Source organism: Vidua macroura, chromosome Z (genome assembly GCF_024509145.1).
Source record: "Vidua macroura isolate BioBank_ID:100142 chromosome Z, ASM2450914v1, whole genome shotgun sequence".
Lineage (NCBI taxonomy): Eukaryota > Metazoa > Chordata > Aves > Passeriformes > Viduidae > Vidua > Vidua macroura.
Genome location: NC_071611.1, coordinates 8,513,118 through 8,530,699, shown reverse-complemented (window position 1 = coordinate 8,530,699; position 17,582 = coordinate 8,513,118). Strand labels below are relative to the sequence as shown.

Here is a 17,582-nt window from a genome sequence, read left to right as displayed (position 1 = left end):
TCAAGAAAGGAACGTTGTCAGGAAATAAAAAAACTCCTTTACAGATTCACCTACTTTGGCTGCAGAATGGTGCAAGTACACCATAGGCCAGGATTGGTCATACATGTTCACTTCAGAAAGACCAATACTTTACTTATTTGATTTCAGATGTAGAAAGAAAGGAGCTAAGAAGTGACTCAGTGCCAGAGCATTTCTAATGAAAGCACAAGAAGCCCTTACAGACATAATTACTCTAATATATAGCTTATGCATAATCATAGACACCCTTAACCCCAGACACGCAAGGCTTTGATTTCTGTGCATCCCTTTTGATCAGTGCTAGAGCATTAATGAGGAGCTTTCTGCACCCATGGATGTATAAAGTATTGAAAAGGAGACACAAAGAAAAGAGTAGGTAAAGACTCAAAGTGAATTTTTATGCAGAAATGAAAGGATATGATTTCTGGCACATCTCTACATTCTTTTATACAATTCTATTTTTGTCCCCCTCCAATTTCACCATGTGAAACTACCATAATTTGAAATCATATTCAAATCTATATCAGTCATCAAAAGAGTTTAAATATTTTAATCATCCACACTGCTATTTTGAGAAAAATTGTTGGATGTCATGGTTTGTGGACTAGGCCTTAGAAGGAAACAAGACACTTGGCTTGTGGCTTTCACAGATATGTGTTGATAGCTAAGGAATGGCAGGATTTAATGATCTTGGACTGCATTCCACACATAAAAGGGAACTACATTCTAGGACAAAGTTTCCCAATACGCAGGCTGTAAAACATCACATGGTGGTCCAAAAAATAATCATAGAAGTGTATTTTTAAAAACATACATTCTCACACATATTAGCAAGAAAACGTTATTGAGGAAATACAAAAAAATAAAAACATTCCAGGTTTAGCCTAACTAAATAGCACTATAAGGCATAAGAAAGTGTGACATTTCACAAGATGATCCTTGCATTTTTTAAGGAAATTAAATGTTCTTGAAGTAACATATTCTCCTTTAACATTTAAGTTTGAAAACAGCTTCTTCTGTTTTACTGAATTTCCTGAGTCCCCTTCAGAAACTGCTTTATTACATCCAGTATGTTCCTCTCCTCATCTTACTTCCCTAAGCTGTTAACCTGTTTTTTCCAGATCTCACTATGCTTCCTCTATTATCGTTCTCTTTAGAGATACCCATTAAAGTCACCTACTGAAGCAATCCATCCTTCCACTGTGACATTTTTGTCTATTTTCATTAACAAACTCTGCCTCAGGTATTCAGTTTCACTCCAAATTTCAGTTACCACTGTTGGAACATCCTTTATTTCACTTGTTCAGCTACAGAAATCTCCTTTCTTAGGACAATTGTTTTACCCATCACTTGTTTTTAAATTAGAGACACCTAGTTCATACCCTATATCTACTCCCCAGGTTAAGATCTAGATACAGCTACCCAGCCCTTGTCTTTCACAGTCTTCTTTTCAGGACTAATTTTCCTTCCTAATGTCCTTGTATCTTCTCTGTTGTTATATCTTAATACATACTCTGAATTGTTTGGTTTTCTAAGCCAGACAAACAAGCAGCAATGAGTATGTTAAATCTTTATACCAAAACAGCTTGGAAAAGACAGCTGACAAAGAATACTGGAGACGTACTTGGAGCTTGTAAGTACAATAATAGTAGCATACCTGAGATACTCTCCCTCAAAATCAGTATTTCTGCTCTCCTATTTCCAATATGTCACTATTACAAAATTCAAGAATGTCAAATAAGAAACATTGTTAAAAAAGCCCAACGGCCATCTTTTCATTTCAAATACATAACATTTAACTTGAAACACCATTTGCAAGTGTTGCTCTGATGCTTCATTCTTCATCAGTTTAAAAACTACAGGTTTTTTTCTGAGATGACTAAAACTTAAAACTTCTTGATTTAAAACTTAAAACTTCTCTTTTTAAACAACCTTTAAATTAAATATGCTGATTAATACATAGCCATTTAATAAATTTATATGTATTACTAAGTACTGAATTGATTTTTCCCTTTTTTCTAAGACAATTATTTTCACAAGTCTTGTAAGTGACAGACTGTATCTGCATGAGAACAGGCTTACTAAAAGAAGAAGAAGAAGAATTTTAAACTCAACTGAAAGTGCTTAGGTACGTTACATATTTTAAAACTGGAAAAACTATTTGCATTTAAAACTAAACTAATTATGGTATTTGGGGCTATCAAGAATGACAACTACATAAATTATCAGAAAAATAAAATTTCAGAACTGATCTCCTCTTTCTTGATAGTTCTATTAATGTACTAGAAAGAACAAACTGCTTTACTTCTGTTTTCTGTTTCAAATGGATGTAAATTAAATTTCAATAAAGTATGAACTAGTTGAAACCTTTTTAAATAAGAAGGCTATTCACTTGATAGTCATAAAAGATACTGCTGTATGAATTGATCTTGACATGTCAGCAAATTCTGTTTCCCAGCATCTGGTAGCTGAGAGCTCTTGGTTTTCTGAGCACTTTGGCAAGATGCATGTACTGTTGGATATGTGGGCTGGGGTGTGTGCTTTTTGTTTTGATTTGTTTTTAATTTGAGAATGTATTCAGCCTGCAGTAACATGTATATTCATCATGAAATTTTAAGTATACATATGTTTCTTTAATTAAAAGTTCAAGTCAATGCATTTAAAAGAAAGGTTTGATACAGCTTTCTATATTATTTGCACCTTATTCTGACATACTTGCAAGTTTCTAGATCAGTTAAATGATTTCTCACAATCATGTTTACAAATTATATATTTTATATTATATATTTTGAAATGATTGATGTGACACAGAAAGAATAAATCCAGTATTTGATTTGTGTTAGTAATTGAAGAAAATAAGAAAATAATTTAAAAATGTTTTGTTTGTTACTGAGATGAATATATGAAAAAGACATGTTTCCTTGGACTCTGGGCTTTTTTTTTTTTTTTTTTTTTGCAATAAGAGAATATGGATTTCCAGCTTCTTAGGAAAATTAAGTTTGCATACCAGCACAGAATATCCCCGGGACTTCACTCCGGAATACAACAGTTCGTACTTTCTTATCAGATTTCAAAGCATCCACAGCTTTTGACATCTACAGAGAAAAGGAGGAAGGGGAATCACCAAACACTTTTTAAAGTGTTTCATTGCAATACTTGACCTTTATAGTAAAAACTATTCTTTTCACTTACCATTTTTACAAGATTTTTGCTAAGTGCATTCTTGGCATGAGATCTGTTTAATCCAAGCACCACAATTCCTGGAGAGGAAGAAAGATCAAATCATTGTTACAATGTAGTGAAATATGTATCATCTATGTAAATTATTATTATTTTGAAATTATACAAAAGGCATTGAGGACTGAAAAAATGCTAGTGCAATCACTACTGAGTTTCTGAAAGAAGATAAAATTATTTATTCCTTTCAATACTCAACAGAAATTACACTTACTTTAAGAACAAAAATAGGGCTCTAACATCATCATGTGGAAACAGTGCTTACAAAGGTTGAATGTAGAATTACACAACTGCATGCACAAATTTCATGTTTGTGCATGAAGTGCTGACATGCCATCAGGAAAGATGTTTAATTGTAAAGTACATATTTCTGTATTTGAGAGCCTATCTCCAGAGACTTTTTAAAGCATGAAGTCCTCTCAGAGCAGAGACCAGCAACTCCGATACAGATAAAAGGAAGTCATAAACATAGAAAGAATGCCACCAATAGGAAAAAATGTTTAAAAAGGAACAAAATCCAACAAAAATTCTCCCTGAAACACAAAAATCAAGCTCAATGCTTGGTACATGGTTCCACAGACACATTCACAGTTCCCTTTGTCCAGTTACAGATCAGTTGTCTTACTGACTGATTGATTACCTGTGCATTGGTTTGGATGCTGTAGCAGAAACAGAAATTGTCTTTATTTTGCCCCCCTCACCTTAACAGGCATGAATATCAAAGAGGAAAATTCTGAAAAGTCTATTTTGGTAATGCCTAAGTTTAGCAACTATAGCAATCTTTTAGACAATTACTGCCTGAACCCGCACAACTGCCTGAGTTCAAACATTTTATCAGTTAGAACCTTTTATGCAGAAAATGCAAGGATAAGGGAAAAAAAAGGACTAGGGAAAGACAAGGAATTAAAGGCAGAAAGGAAGCTCTGTCTCAAACAAAAATGCCCACAGTAGTGCCACCAACCTGTGATATGAAAAAACAGAATTCCAGAAACTCGGTGTTTGCCCAGGTGATTACTACTTCACTACTCAGCTTTGAATGTACAATCTATACATAATTATGCTCTTGAAGCCTTCTTTGTCATCTCAGTGCATACTGCTTCTTCTATTTCTGGAAAACCTGTTCTCCCTTAGGACTGACCCATTAGTGTCTGAGCTCCCTTCCTCTCCTTCCTCCTGCATGTATGTTGCACACACATGCACACAAGACAAGATTTAAAGTAGCTCCTGCTCCTTCTGCAGTTAACAATTTGAAGACAAAGTCTTCCGTTTGCCAGCTACCACTGTCAAGATTCAAATAAAAATAGTGTCAAATGCAGTAATAAAGCACACATGGCCTTCTTGCACTTAAGGTACAGTCAAATATTAAGTATAGATACCTCCTAAAAGGGAAGTGGAGCCAGGTCAACCTAAATGACCTTCATTCCCTTGTTCTACAAGCCTGAATTCCCACGCTTATACCTATGGCTGGACATATTCATCAGGACCACCTGCATAGGTCGTTACTCAGCACTTACATAGGAATCTGTGTATATTCTGTTAAGCAAAAAGGAGTGGTGAAGTAGCACTTTTCTTCAGCTGTTACAACTTCTTCTCCAGGAGGAGGATCACTCCAAATTCAAATATTCCATATGTACAACACAAGTAGATTAGGCAAAAGCATCATCCTACATTAAAGCAACAAAAAGACCCTTCACCCTGACTTCACTTTGATTACAGGCACTACAAATCCCATGCTTGAATAAACTAGAGAGAGTATTACCCCAAACCATACATCAGTCAGGAAATAGCATCCTTTTCAGATGCATGTTATACTTAATGGCAATAACACTTAATGACACTTGAATTTTTCTTCTCTCCACTGGAGCCCAAAGACCGCTACTCCACCACCAACAATAGTGTATTCAGAAGGAAGCTCCACTTAACACTAAAGCACTTTAAAGATTTTTTTCCTACAAAGGAATTATCCTTGAAGACAAATCATACAAGTCAATTTTTACTTAGCAGTGTCATATCGAATCACAAAACTATCACCTTTGCTTCCTTCTACAGAAGTAAAAGATAAAGATGGCACCCACCCAGTTGTTTTCATTTAAGTATAAAAAAAATATGAAGCAAAAATTACAAGAGGAAAAGTATAAAAGGTTTGCAAGGGTTACCACATATTGTAGTGATATATATATATATATATATAAACCAAAGACATGCCTTACAGTCACATTTGAATTATTATTGTTCTGATATGCCATTACTACAAGATCTGAGCATCCTGAGGACAGAAGGGACCTTGAAGATCATTTTGTTCCAAGCCTCCTGCAAGGACACCTTGCACTAGACCAGATTGTCCAGAGGCCCATCCAACATGGCTATGAACACCTCCAGGGATGGGGTATCCACAGCTTTTCAGGGCAATCACTTTCAGTGCCTAAAAGTAAATAATTTCTTCCTAATATCTAAACTAAACCTGCTCTCTTTCAGTTTAAAGAGAAAGATCTCTCTCTATGTTTCTTACAGGCTCCCTTCAGAAAATTGATGTCACAGTAGGCCACTCCAAAGCCCAGCCTTCAGGATGAACAGTTCCAATTCCCTCAGAATTTTTTCACAGGAAAAGCACTCCATCCCCCCAGTCATATTCATTGCTCTTCTGGACTCGCTCTTACAGGTCCACGTCCTTCCTGCGCTGGGACCCCAGAGTTGGATGCAGGGTTCCAGGTGGGCTCTCACCAGAGCAGAGCAGAGGGGCAGAATCCCCTCCCTCCCCTGCTGCCCACGCTGCTTTGGCTGCAGCCCAGGACACGTTTGGCTTTCTGGGCTGGGAGTGCCCATGGCTGGGTCATGTCCAGCCTCTCACCCACCAGCACCCCCAAGTCCTTCTCCCCCAGGGCTGCTCTCCATCTGTTCATCCCCAGCCTGTGCTGATACCAAAGGTTACTCTGACCCAGGTGCAGCACCTTGCACTTGGTCTTAAATTTCATAAGATTCCCATGGACCCACTTCCCACTTTCCAAGATTGTCCCGGCCCTTTTGGATAGCATCCCATCCTTCAGGTGTGTCAACAGCACCATTCAGCTTGGTGTCATCTAAAAATTTGCTGAAGGTGAACTCAATCCCCTCATCTAGGTCATCAATGAAGATACTAAATTACAGCTGTTCCAGTATAGCACACTGCTATAGTGATCTCCTGAGGCACACTGCTTGTCACTGACTTCCATCAAGACCCTGAGCCATTGACCACTATACTCTGGATGCCACCATCCAACCAGCTTCTTATCCACTGAACAGTCCATCCATCAAATCCATCTCTCTCCACTTTAGAAAGAAGGGTGTTGTGGGGAATTCCGCAAAAGGCTTTCCAGAAGTCCAGATAAATGACATCTGTAGCCATTCCCTTGACCTTTGATGGAGTGAACTCCATCATTCAAGGCCACTGAGTTGGTTAGGCAGGACTTGCCCTTGGTGAAGCCATCCTGGCTGTCTTGAATCACCTCCCTGTTCTCCGTGTGCCTCAGCACAGCTTCTAGGAGGATCTGCTCCTCACAGAAGTGAGGCTCAGAGGAGAGGCTCAGGGGTCACAAGTTCCCAAGCTCCAGCTTTCTGTTGCTTTTAAAAATGGGTACAATGTTTCCCCTTTTCCAGTCATGGGGGACTTGACCTGAGGGCGGTCACTTTTCAATAATACCTGTTACATTGTCATCTGAAGCATTTAATCATGGTTCATTCTTCCTAAAGCACACGCATATATACATGCTTTCCAAAATCCTTTCAAATAAACTGTTTGAAAAATCTACTTGTGAAAGAAAATATATTAAAAAGCAATCATTAATAAATAGAAGTACAAATTAGTGGTAGTACTAGTAGTAGTATTTGCTTTGTTGGTGTATCTGTATGGTATCAAAAACGTGACAGATCTACTATGAAGGAATAAGTATTCACATAATGCTAAACCAAATATTAATGTCATAGTTTTTCCAGGGAGTCATCCCCACATTATTTCTGGGACACATTTCAGTACATAATGTGCATCTATTAAGAATACATCTGCATACTGAAAACTAAGTTCATCTTAACTGGCTAGGCTCTTCAAGAGACAGTGATTCCCAGTGTTGTCTAACATAAGCAGCAATATTCCTGTATACTACTTTCCTAGACAACCATTAGAGGGAAAGCACATGTAAATCTACAATATGTTGTCTACTTACAAGTTGTCCCTGTCAAAAGAGAAAGCTGCCTGTAGTATAATTCTCAGCATTTAAGAGAAAAATGAAATTAAACTTATATTATAAAAGTTATATGATAAAAATGAAAGTTATATTATAAAATGAAAGCATAGTAAAGGCAAGAAATGTCTTTTACAGAAATAAGGATACATATGTATCTAGAAGATAGCTTCAAAGTATCTGTAAATTCCCAGAAATATCCTGGTATCATAGCATACACTAAATTTAATACTTGAATTTAGTGAAGAGATTATATCCTGGATCAACTCCTGTTTGTACCAGCACACAGGAGATCTTACTTTTAATGATGTTCTTTATCTCTTTTATCTTGCACATTTTAGAGATCAAAACATTCATCCTTAATGTTTGGTAGAAACACATTTGAATGGTTACTTAAAAATTAATCTTGTCTTTAAACCAATACTAGACATTTTGCCAGAGTTTGAAAGACTCACTACATCTGCATATAAAGTAGTTGCAGAATTATTTGTATTTATTTGCATTAAATACACACACAGAGGTCATTTTCCATAATTTAAAAAAATATTTTAAAAATGTCTGAATTATGCTTTGAAAAGCGGAAGGGGGATCAAAGTTATTTTTAAGCTTGTTTCACTTAACTACTCAGATACACCAAGGCAGACAAGTGGACTTACATATTTATTATTCTGAAGTAGTTTCTTAAGCAAAACAGGAACATATGGTGACTATATCATACACAATTCTGGTGACTTTCATTAATCATCTTATCAAGAAGTATTTAAGTGAAAAATCACACAGATGTGTACTAACCAGCACTTTTTAAAAGCACCAAAACACTCTTCAAAATCCCCTATTAGCCATCTCTAAATTCTGATTTAACTCTTTTCCATACTTCTTAAGTTAGTAGATCTCACCTGATCAGCCCTGCTTTTTTTTCCCAGCAAAAGAACGGGAAGTTTTTCCAATTTATCAGCTAGCTATCAGTTTCCAACCTCTGAGCGAACAACTTAAACCAAGACTGTATTTGTTTTTGCCCATTCCATGTACATTAAAATTCTAACTGATGAAGACCAAAAGCTGTCTTATTCTAAACTGAACCAAAACCAGCTGGGAAATTTGACCATAAGGAGTCATTCTAGTGTAAAATCTAAATTTTAAAAATATTTTTATCACATTCCAGCAAGTGACACTGCCACACTGGAGTCAAGACTAAAAAGATATTTCTCCCAATTGCACCTATAACTTAAAAAACCAAAGCACTAGAGTAATTTAAATTTGTAATGGGATCACTAATGCAATTTGGCTAAGTTCTGAAATGTCAATAGCTGTAATACATTTCAGCCCTAGTGATGATCAAATAGAATCTCAAATCAAGTAAAAGATATATACTTAATTTAAAAACATTGACAGTCATCTTTACTCACAGAAAACTGACACTAAGAGCTTCACAAGTTGCAACATGGGACAAATATACAGGTATTTTTCAATCACATTCTTCAAAAATCTCACAACTTTTGTATTCCAGTTCCGGTCAAATTTCAAATTTGGAAGCTGGAAAGCCTTGAGTTAAAATTTCAATAACTAGCCTTTGCAAACATACTCTCATTTTACTTCATGCTGAACAACTTCCCAAGACCTGGGGTATGCAAATCACATCGAAGTGAAGCTGAACAGTTTGCTGCTTTGCCTACAGGCAAAGATTTGTCTAGTGCTACAAGACATGTGCCTGTATGTCAGGAAGGTACAGCCAGTTTTCCCTCCTCCCCAACATTTACAGTCCTCTCTGAGCAACATGGAAACACCAGGCACATGCAAGAGCACAACCACAGCATCAACAAGCATGTGAGTGCCATAAAAGGTAGTCAGAGAGCAGGGTCTGAGCGTGCGTGAAGTCAAGAAGTATGTAATGGGATGGTGTGATGAGGCCGGGGGGCACCAGAGTACCATATGGGAAAGTCAAGAACATGAAATGGTAGATCAAGGAATAGCAGGGTAGAAAAGAGCAAGAAAGACCACAGGGGTGTTTACAGAGCTGGTGTCCTCATTCAGCAGAGATATTACATGCTGTAAGTAGATAAATACAGATGAACTTGGTATACAGGGTGAGGAGGAAGGTGTGTGGTAGCACTACAGGGAGGAAGCAGAGCCATGTTTCTTTGGCAGAAAAGTTGCCTGCTCTTTGTGCTGCTGAAGAAGGTGTATGAAATTAATGTCTCCTTCTGGCCTATTTCTACATCCTTGTTCTTGTCTCTTTCTAATACTAATCTCTTTCTAATAGTGTTTGTTTCTGTGTCCTTCTGAAAGACAATACCAAAGAAAATTCCTTCCACTTAGAGAATTCATTAATTAAAAATATACTGATTGAATCCTTCCTTATGATAGTGACAGTTGCTTTAACATTACAAATACTATCTCCAAGTTTTGGGACATTAGGCTACATATACAGTATGAAACACCTTCATAACATTACAAAAACAATGACTCCTCGCTGATTCAACAGCTGGAACACACTGCCTAATTCCATGTGTAATAGAAGTAAAAGTTGATTACTATGTAAGATTATGATATTTTCTACTGCTTCTTGGTAAAGCACAAAATTAGCAAGGAAAAACACTCTTCTAACATTTTACAAACTCTCCTTTGCTCTTGTCTTGTTCCTTCCTTAACTTAAAATAATCCACAAAAAATCTGAATAGATGTTTTAAATTAATTCAAAGTTCCATAATCAGCTGGAAAAACAGGACTAAAGTAGTACATTTTAAAGGAAGTGGAAAGAGTTGGGAACAGAACTACAAGTCAGAAGATAATTCAGGATCAGACTATATCATCTTTACTATCAATCCTAAATAATAACAAAAACCTGCCCTGATGAAAGCTGATAAAAGCACATCAGTTTCCCCTTGAAAAAGAAAGAATAATCTTCTAAGGTCAAAGTTTTGAAGTTACCTCTCTGTATATGTATACAAATCTATGTACAGGCATACTCAACTCACAGGCATTTGCCTGAATTGGCAGCAGGTGTGAAATAGCTGAATTAATGTGCTCAAAGACGTAAACTAAACTGTACATCTCAACACATGGTGGTTCCAAGATATATTCTCCATGTAAAGAGATTCATGTGCTGCAGATAATCAAAACCCGATACTATGGCCCCCTCCATAAAAGCAGGTATAACATCATGTCTAGCTATAAGTATAGGCATAAATCCTCAGGAACAGAGTTTGCACTTCTTCTCTACCATTCCTAGCCCTGCTGCATCCACAGGGGAAGGAGTGACAAACACCAAAGGAAGTGGAGCACTTCCAAAATCCAGAGAGCACCACATCAGAAGAGGAAGCACAAAGTGTCCGTGCTGTGATGAACGGGCTGCACGTCACTAAGGAGCACAGATTTTCTTTCTTTTTTTAACCAGATGAGTTAAAATAAGACTTTTGGTATAGTTGAGTAGAAAAAAGTGAGTAGTAGTGACAACACTAAAAGCAAGGAGGAGGATGAGATGATTATTAGGAGAGTGGCATGAGATGAGAGAACAACGAAGCCATACCTTCCACCACAGAAAACATGGATATCAGTTTTATGCTTTCTCTGCTCCCTGCACACAAGCACAAAATGATGTCTGAAGCACAAAACTGATGTCTGAAGCAGCATGACTCTAGTCATTTGCTGCTAAACTTCATTTTCTCACAATTAGAGTGGCAAAAAGATCCAGCTCACAGAGGTGTACCTCACAAACACAGTATATATGCTGCAGTACTCTACAAAGAGTGATGCTGCTGACACACCTCAAGGACAAGATGACATCCATAGCAACCTAGACAAGCTCATGAAATGGGCCAACGGGAATCTCATGAAATTTAACAAGACCAAGTCCAAGTTCAAGGTGCTGCAACTTGATCAGGACAATTCCCAGTACCAGCATAGACTGGGGATGAACAGATGGAGAGCAGCCCTGGGGAGAAGGACTTGGGGGTGCTGGTGGGTGAGAGGCTGGACATGACCCAGCCATGGGCACTCCCAGCCCAGAAAGCCAAACGTGTCCTGGGCTGCATCCAAAGCAGCGTGGGCAGCAGGGGAGGGAGGGGATTCTGCCCCTCTGCTCTGCTCTGCTGAGAGCCCACCTGGAACCCTGCATCCAGCTCTGGGGTCCCACACAGCACAGGAAGGACACGGACCTGTTGGAGTGAGCCCAGAGGAGGCCATCAAGATGGTAAGAATGGGACACCTCTCCTATAAAGAAAGGCTGACAGAATTGGAACTGTTCAGTGTAGAAATTAGAAGGCTTTGAAGTGACCTAATCACAGCCTTCCAGTATTGGAAGGGAACCTACATGAAAGGTGAGGCAAGCCTATTTACAAGGGCACGTAGCAACAGGACAAGGTGGAATTAGTTCAAATTGAAAGCGAATAGCTCTAGATTAGTTAATAGGAGGAAAATCTTTACTGTGACGGTGGTGAGGCACTGAATAGGTTACCCACCGAAGCTGTGGATGCCCCATTCCTGGAAGTGTTCAAGGCCCGGCTGGATAGGGCTCTAAGCAAATCTGGTCTAGTACGAGGTGTCCCTGCCTGTGGTGCAGGAGTTAGAAACAGATACTATTCATGGTCCTTTCTAACCCGAACCATTCTACGATGCAGTAAAGAGCCAAGAAGGACCAAGCTGACCCAGTTCTGCCACCGTCATGCCGGCAGCTCCCAGCACTCTGCGACGCAACCCCGGCCGCCGCGACAAGGAGAAGGAGGAGCCACCGCTCTCTCCCCGCCCCTCGCCGCAGGGCAGCTCCCCCAGGGCCGCCCTCTCTCTGCCCCACAGGGGTCACCCCGGCCAAGCCGGGACAGGAGGTGCAGAGCAGCCTTCCCCTCGTTACCTTTGTGCTCATCATCCAGGTACCGGACGCGCAGCTCCTCCTCTTCCTTCGCCTGGGAACCGTAGCTCCTCCTGGCCGAGGGGAGAGCGGCGGCGGTGACGCCTCCCCGCAGCGGGGGCGCGCGGTGGCCGGTTCGGCCGAGGGCGGCGGAGGTCGCGGCGGCTGCGGCTGCGAGCCTGAGCCGGGCGCGGAGGAGGCCGAGCCCGCCCAGCGCCGCCGCCGCCGCCATCGCTGCTGCCGGCGCCGCCTCAGCCTCTCGCGGCCCCGGCCCCGGTCCCGCCGCCCACGTGACCGGCTGCGACACGCACGGGGCGCCGCTGCCCCCTCCCCTTCCCGCGCCGCCGCCGCCGCCGCCGCCGCCGCCGCCCGGGGCCGCGGCTCGGCCCGGCCGGGCCCGTCTCCTGCGCCGGCCCCATCCCGGCTGGGGAAAAGGCTCGCCAGTCAGGGCAGATATGAAACCTGACAGAAAACCGGCCCCATCCTGGGCCACGTGAAAAACAGCGTGGGCAGCAGGGCGGTATTCTGCCCCCTCTGCTCCGCCCTGGTGAGACTCCACCTGGAACGCTGCATCCAGCTCTGGGATCCCCAGCAGAAAAAAAGACAACAAACTGATGAAGTCCAGAGGAGGCCATGAAGGTGATAAGGGGTCTGGAACACCCCCTCTACAAAGACAGGCGGAGGGAGCTGTGGCCGGTGAAGCCTAGTGAAGAGATGGAAAAAAGAAGGCTGTGTGGACACCCTGTAGCAACCTTCCGGTGTCTGAAAGAAAGTTCTTCAGGATCTGTAGTGATAGGACAAGCAGTAGTGGGTATGAATGAAGAGAAAATTTAAGTGAGATTTTGGGAAGAAATCCTTCACTGTGACAGTGGATGAGACACTGGAATAGGTTGCCCAGAGAAGCTGTGTGCGCCTCAGCCCTCACAGCATTGAAGTTGAATAAGGCCTCGAGCGACATGGTCTAGTGGGATATGTCTCTGCCTATGGCATGTGAAGGGGTTTGGGATAGGATGATCTTTAAAGTCCATTCCAACCTCTTGACATTCTGTGATTCTCACACACAGCTTAAAATATGCAGGTGCATAGACAAATTTCTCATCAGTAAAAGCAGATGTTTGGTTTCATTGGGGCTTCATGATACTGCTGGAAGTTGTGCAGCACGTTTATTTGCAGTGAACTTGAGAACATCCCACCTTAAAGGCAACATGTTCAGGCTCTGTTGTGCTGTGTATGGTGGCACCAGAATGAGCACTCATGAACTCTGCAGTACTTGCTTCTTCCTCCACATCAGCCATGGCAAGGCCTGGTCGTGGCATCAGCAGTGAACAAAGAAAGGAGCTATGGTCAGTAACAGAAACCACGTAGTACATGGTTCTGTGTGCTGCGATAAAAGACTGCTTGGTTTGGCCATCCTGTTTTGGGGCTCTCAGAATTACCATTGTGTTGCAAAACTAAGGATCAAATTAATATGCCTTGGAGTTTAGAGTTGAGCTTAGGTCTCTAAGCAACGCTGCCATGGTGTCTGCTTTGCCCTCCATGCACACCAGCATACATACCAGCATGAAACAAGTCAAACAATAAAAGCAGTAACAGTGGAGGTAGGAGGTAATTGCTATGTTTTGTTGTAAATTCACGTGATTCAAGACTGCTATGACCTGTTTCAAAATGGTTGAAATTTCAGCAATCCATGTGTTAATACCATAACAATTTAGTTGAGCCAGAACATGCATTGGATATAAAAGAAGTTGACTTGTTTCCTTACACAGGACCTGGCAAAGGTTGTTATAACCGTAGTTAATGCAGGTCAATAATGAGGCTCTTAAAAGCTGTGAACTTTGTCTTCTTCAAGTTTATTTCCTTCAAATTAGGCCTTGAGAACTGAAAACATGCCTTTGAGCCACCCCCTGCCATTTTCATAATTCAGTGTTACTTAATTAGGGGAATAAAGCTGTACTGCTTCTGAGCGGAGGCTCAGGTGGAGCCATTTTGGTTGTTTTGGAGAGCCAGCTACTGCATTCCTTCATGCGGTTGCTCAGCAGCTCCTCCATGCCTTCCTTCTGGAGAAGCAAAAGTCTAAAAATTATGTCCTGTTTGTTCGTGTGGAGCACCACAAAGGGCAAATGTATGGGGGGGGGGGGGGGGGGCGGGGGGAGGAATAGACAGGTTATCACTTTGCATTTATTATGTTTTACTATTTAAACAGGGCGATAGCTTGTGATTCACAGCCCTTTCCAGTAGAGCCTGCAGTATGCCAAAGACTTCCAGTAGAAGGAAATAAGAAAATTTTGTTTGCAGTTGAAGAACATTTTCGTTTAGGAGAAGGGATTTTAAAACATCATATCGAATTACATCAATAGAAACAGAGAGACAGCACTATTCTAAAAGATGCAGAAGATAAAAAGGCATTAAAAGCAGAACTAAATTCACTGCCATGTCATAATGTTGCCTTGAAGATGAAGGCAGACATTTAATCACATGCCGTGGCTCCCAGACTGAAGAACTAGTGAACACGTTTTTGAGCAGAGGTCAGCAAGTGCAGTCAAGCCAACAGATTTGTCTCCATTGTAGAAACACCCAGCCATTTTTAAAATGAAGAATTTTGGAAATGCAATTTTCTTTTACATGCCATTGTCTGACTTTACTTTCTTTGTGTAAGAAGTGAAAAGAAAATTTAATTTCTGTTTATTTTTTCTCAGTGTGTAAAACTGCATGATATGATATGCATATATGTGTGGTTTATTGCAGTCATTTAATACTACACTGCATTTTGTAATACTGTGTATTCAATTCCTCGCATTCCCTGACATGCAAGCATAATTCAGGATTCAGATGAAAGCAAAGTTTTCCGTATTCTCTTGTTCCCTGATTTTTTTCACTGTAGTTTACTTCTAAAACACAGCTTTGAGGTCATAGTAGTCCATAGTAAAGTATGTTGACATGGAGATTATTATTTAAAGATATATCCCAATTTTAAAAAATGGAGTGACCGGAAAACAATTTTAAGTAACTACCTAAATAACATATCACAGTTGGTAGCCTGATTGCTGCTACACACAGATATCCAAATATTGATACTTGGTGCTGAGTGAAATAAATTTATTATAATAAATCTTGATTCAGGCTCCCTTATGTCCACAGAAGCAGTGAATGAAAATAGAACCAGTGTAGATGGAGGCTAGCTCACCAAGTTCTCTGTACTCAGCTGCAACTTCTAATTCGGTCCCTTAGTCATCGTCTAATCCAAGGGGAAAAACTTGAAGGTCCTTCACCCTAATAATGTTACATGAAGTTGCCTTGGAAAGCTTATTTACATCAGGTTACAGGTTCTCACAGTGTACAGGACTGAAACTGGCAGGTGAAATGTGCAGGCCCTTTTGTAGCTTGATTATGGCCTTTGTTTGATAATATAATCTGGATGGGGGTGGTTGGGGCTTGGGGTCAGGACAGTACTGTTGCAATTTACACAGCACGGGGCAGAGGTACAGAAATTGGCAGACTGTTTATGTGGTTTGTGGAGAGAAATTTTTTCATAATACTGTTCTGCATGTGTTGGTGCATGGCACCTGCCATGGTTCATTTTCTAGAGGAACAATCTCACTGTTAATTAATGAGGTATGACAGAAGCATGTGGTCTCTAAACTTCAGATCTAAATTAAGTGCCTAAATCCAAAGAGTGTGAAACTACTTGTGGATGTTCAGTTAGGGATCTAGTGCTATTAAAAATGCCAATAAATCATTTGAAATGAGACAGAAAAATAATTGCATGTGTATTTATATAATATGCAGTTTTAATGTGAACAATGAAAGGGTTCATACGGTGTGTACAATGAAGCAGGAATATGGGCAAGGAATCTCACCTAGTTCTAAGTTGCTCTAATTTTCTTACATTAATGCTTGTAGATGAGGTGTAACATGCTTTCATTTTCTCTGGATGAGCATATAAGTGTCAATTAGTAAAGTAAAAAGGGAACACTTTTTAAAGGAAAAATGTAGTACCTAATTTTGGCTTTTCAAGCTAAGTCCTTTGTCTTGCAAATTGAAAAGTAATTGTCTCTGTAAAGGGACTGTGATATTTGAGAGTGAGATCCCTCAGCTATCCGTCCTCTAAAGTTGGTTTGCAAAGGTTGTTTCAATTTCACACCACCCACCAGAAGCATTTGTCTCTTCTAGTTTTCACATATTTGCTTTTTATCAACAGTAGGATTTTTCTGATTATTGTGTTATGCAGTTAGTACACTTGCCTTTCCAATCATGATTTTTAACTTTTTGTAAAACCTTTTTGATATTTTAAAACTGATAATGAGAAAGACATAATCCTTGTTATGTATTTATTACTAGTAAGCATATAGCACACACAGCATATCCCCTTTTTGGCACTGAGCCTATTCAATATGTTTTGCAGGCAGCTGTTTCCTTAGATTGTCTATTTTCTTTCTTCTCAGTGCAGCTTCAAGACTGTAATGCCAAGTATAAGATGTTTTTACAACTTACTTTTTCTCTTCAGGAATTACTCTTACTAAACTTAATCTACTTGGGTATCCTTACAAGCTTGCTTACTTGGACCTTGTTACCCAGTTCCAGCACTTGTTATTAAGAACTCTACCTATGTGTGACTCATGTCTTGGAGCACAGAGCAGATTTCGTCTTTGAATAATGTCAGCCCCATTTATTTGTGCAAATACTCCTTCATCTTGAAAATAGAGACAACTGCATTGGATTAATATAGTGGAAAAGTGCATGGCGTATATGAGCCAATTACTGACACTTCTTAAAATCCTGCTTCCCAAAATTGTCTGCCCATTCTCTTCAGATCACAAACAAGACATAATGCTAAAACAATTACAGGAACACAAACATGCTGAGCAAGGCTTCTTCCATGAGTAAACTGGCAGTAGCAGCCACAGGGCTACAGCTCTGTAACAGTGAAAGATCAGAGCCTAGGGAGGCCCTTAGGTACTTGAAACTGGAATTGAGCAGAGATTTATTAAATAAAATTTATAGAATGCTTTATTTTGAGGCAGGGTGCATAATTTATCCCTAAAGGACATGAAATAAAGGTATTTGTTTTTATGAAGTTATACATAAACACAGATACTGAAAACAGAGAATTTACAGACAATGAAGATCCTTAAAAAATTATATATTTATATGTAGGTACAACTCCCAAACATGTACAGGCTGATACATCTCCTTTCACCAAACCTTTTAAAAAGCTTTCTTGTGTTTTTAAAGTAGTTCAACACATCAGAAAATTTACTGAGCCAGCTAAA

At 39.9% G+C, this 17,582-nt stretch overlaps 1 protein-coding gene across 1 annotated transcript in view; it reads right to left on the bottom strand.

The window, feature by feature from the left end:
* AUH (AU RNA binding methylglutaconyl-CoA hydratase) overlaps positions 1 to 11,055 on the bottom strand; it is a 119,598-nt gene extending 108,543 nt beyond the window's left edge. The window contains exons 1-3 of the mRNA XM_054002694.1: positions 10,996 to 11,055; positions 3,211 to 3,278; positions 3,026 to 3,113 (exon numbers count right to left, since the gene is read on the bottom strand). Of these exons, the coding sequence (XP_053858669.1) occupies positions 3,026 to 3,113; positions 3,211 to 3,278; positions 10,996 to 11,014 (175 nt within the window). The 5' untranslated portion in view covers positions 11,015 to 11,055. The remainder of the gene's footprint in view (positions 1 to 3,025; positions 3,114 to 3,210; positions 3,279 to 10,995) is intronic.
* Positions 11,056 to 17,582: the final 6,527 nt, after the last annotated feature.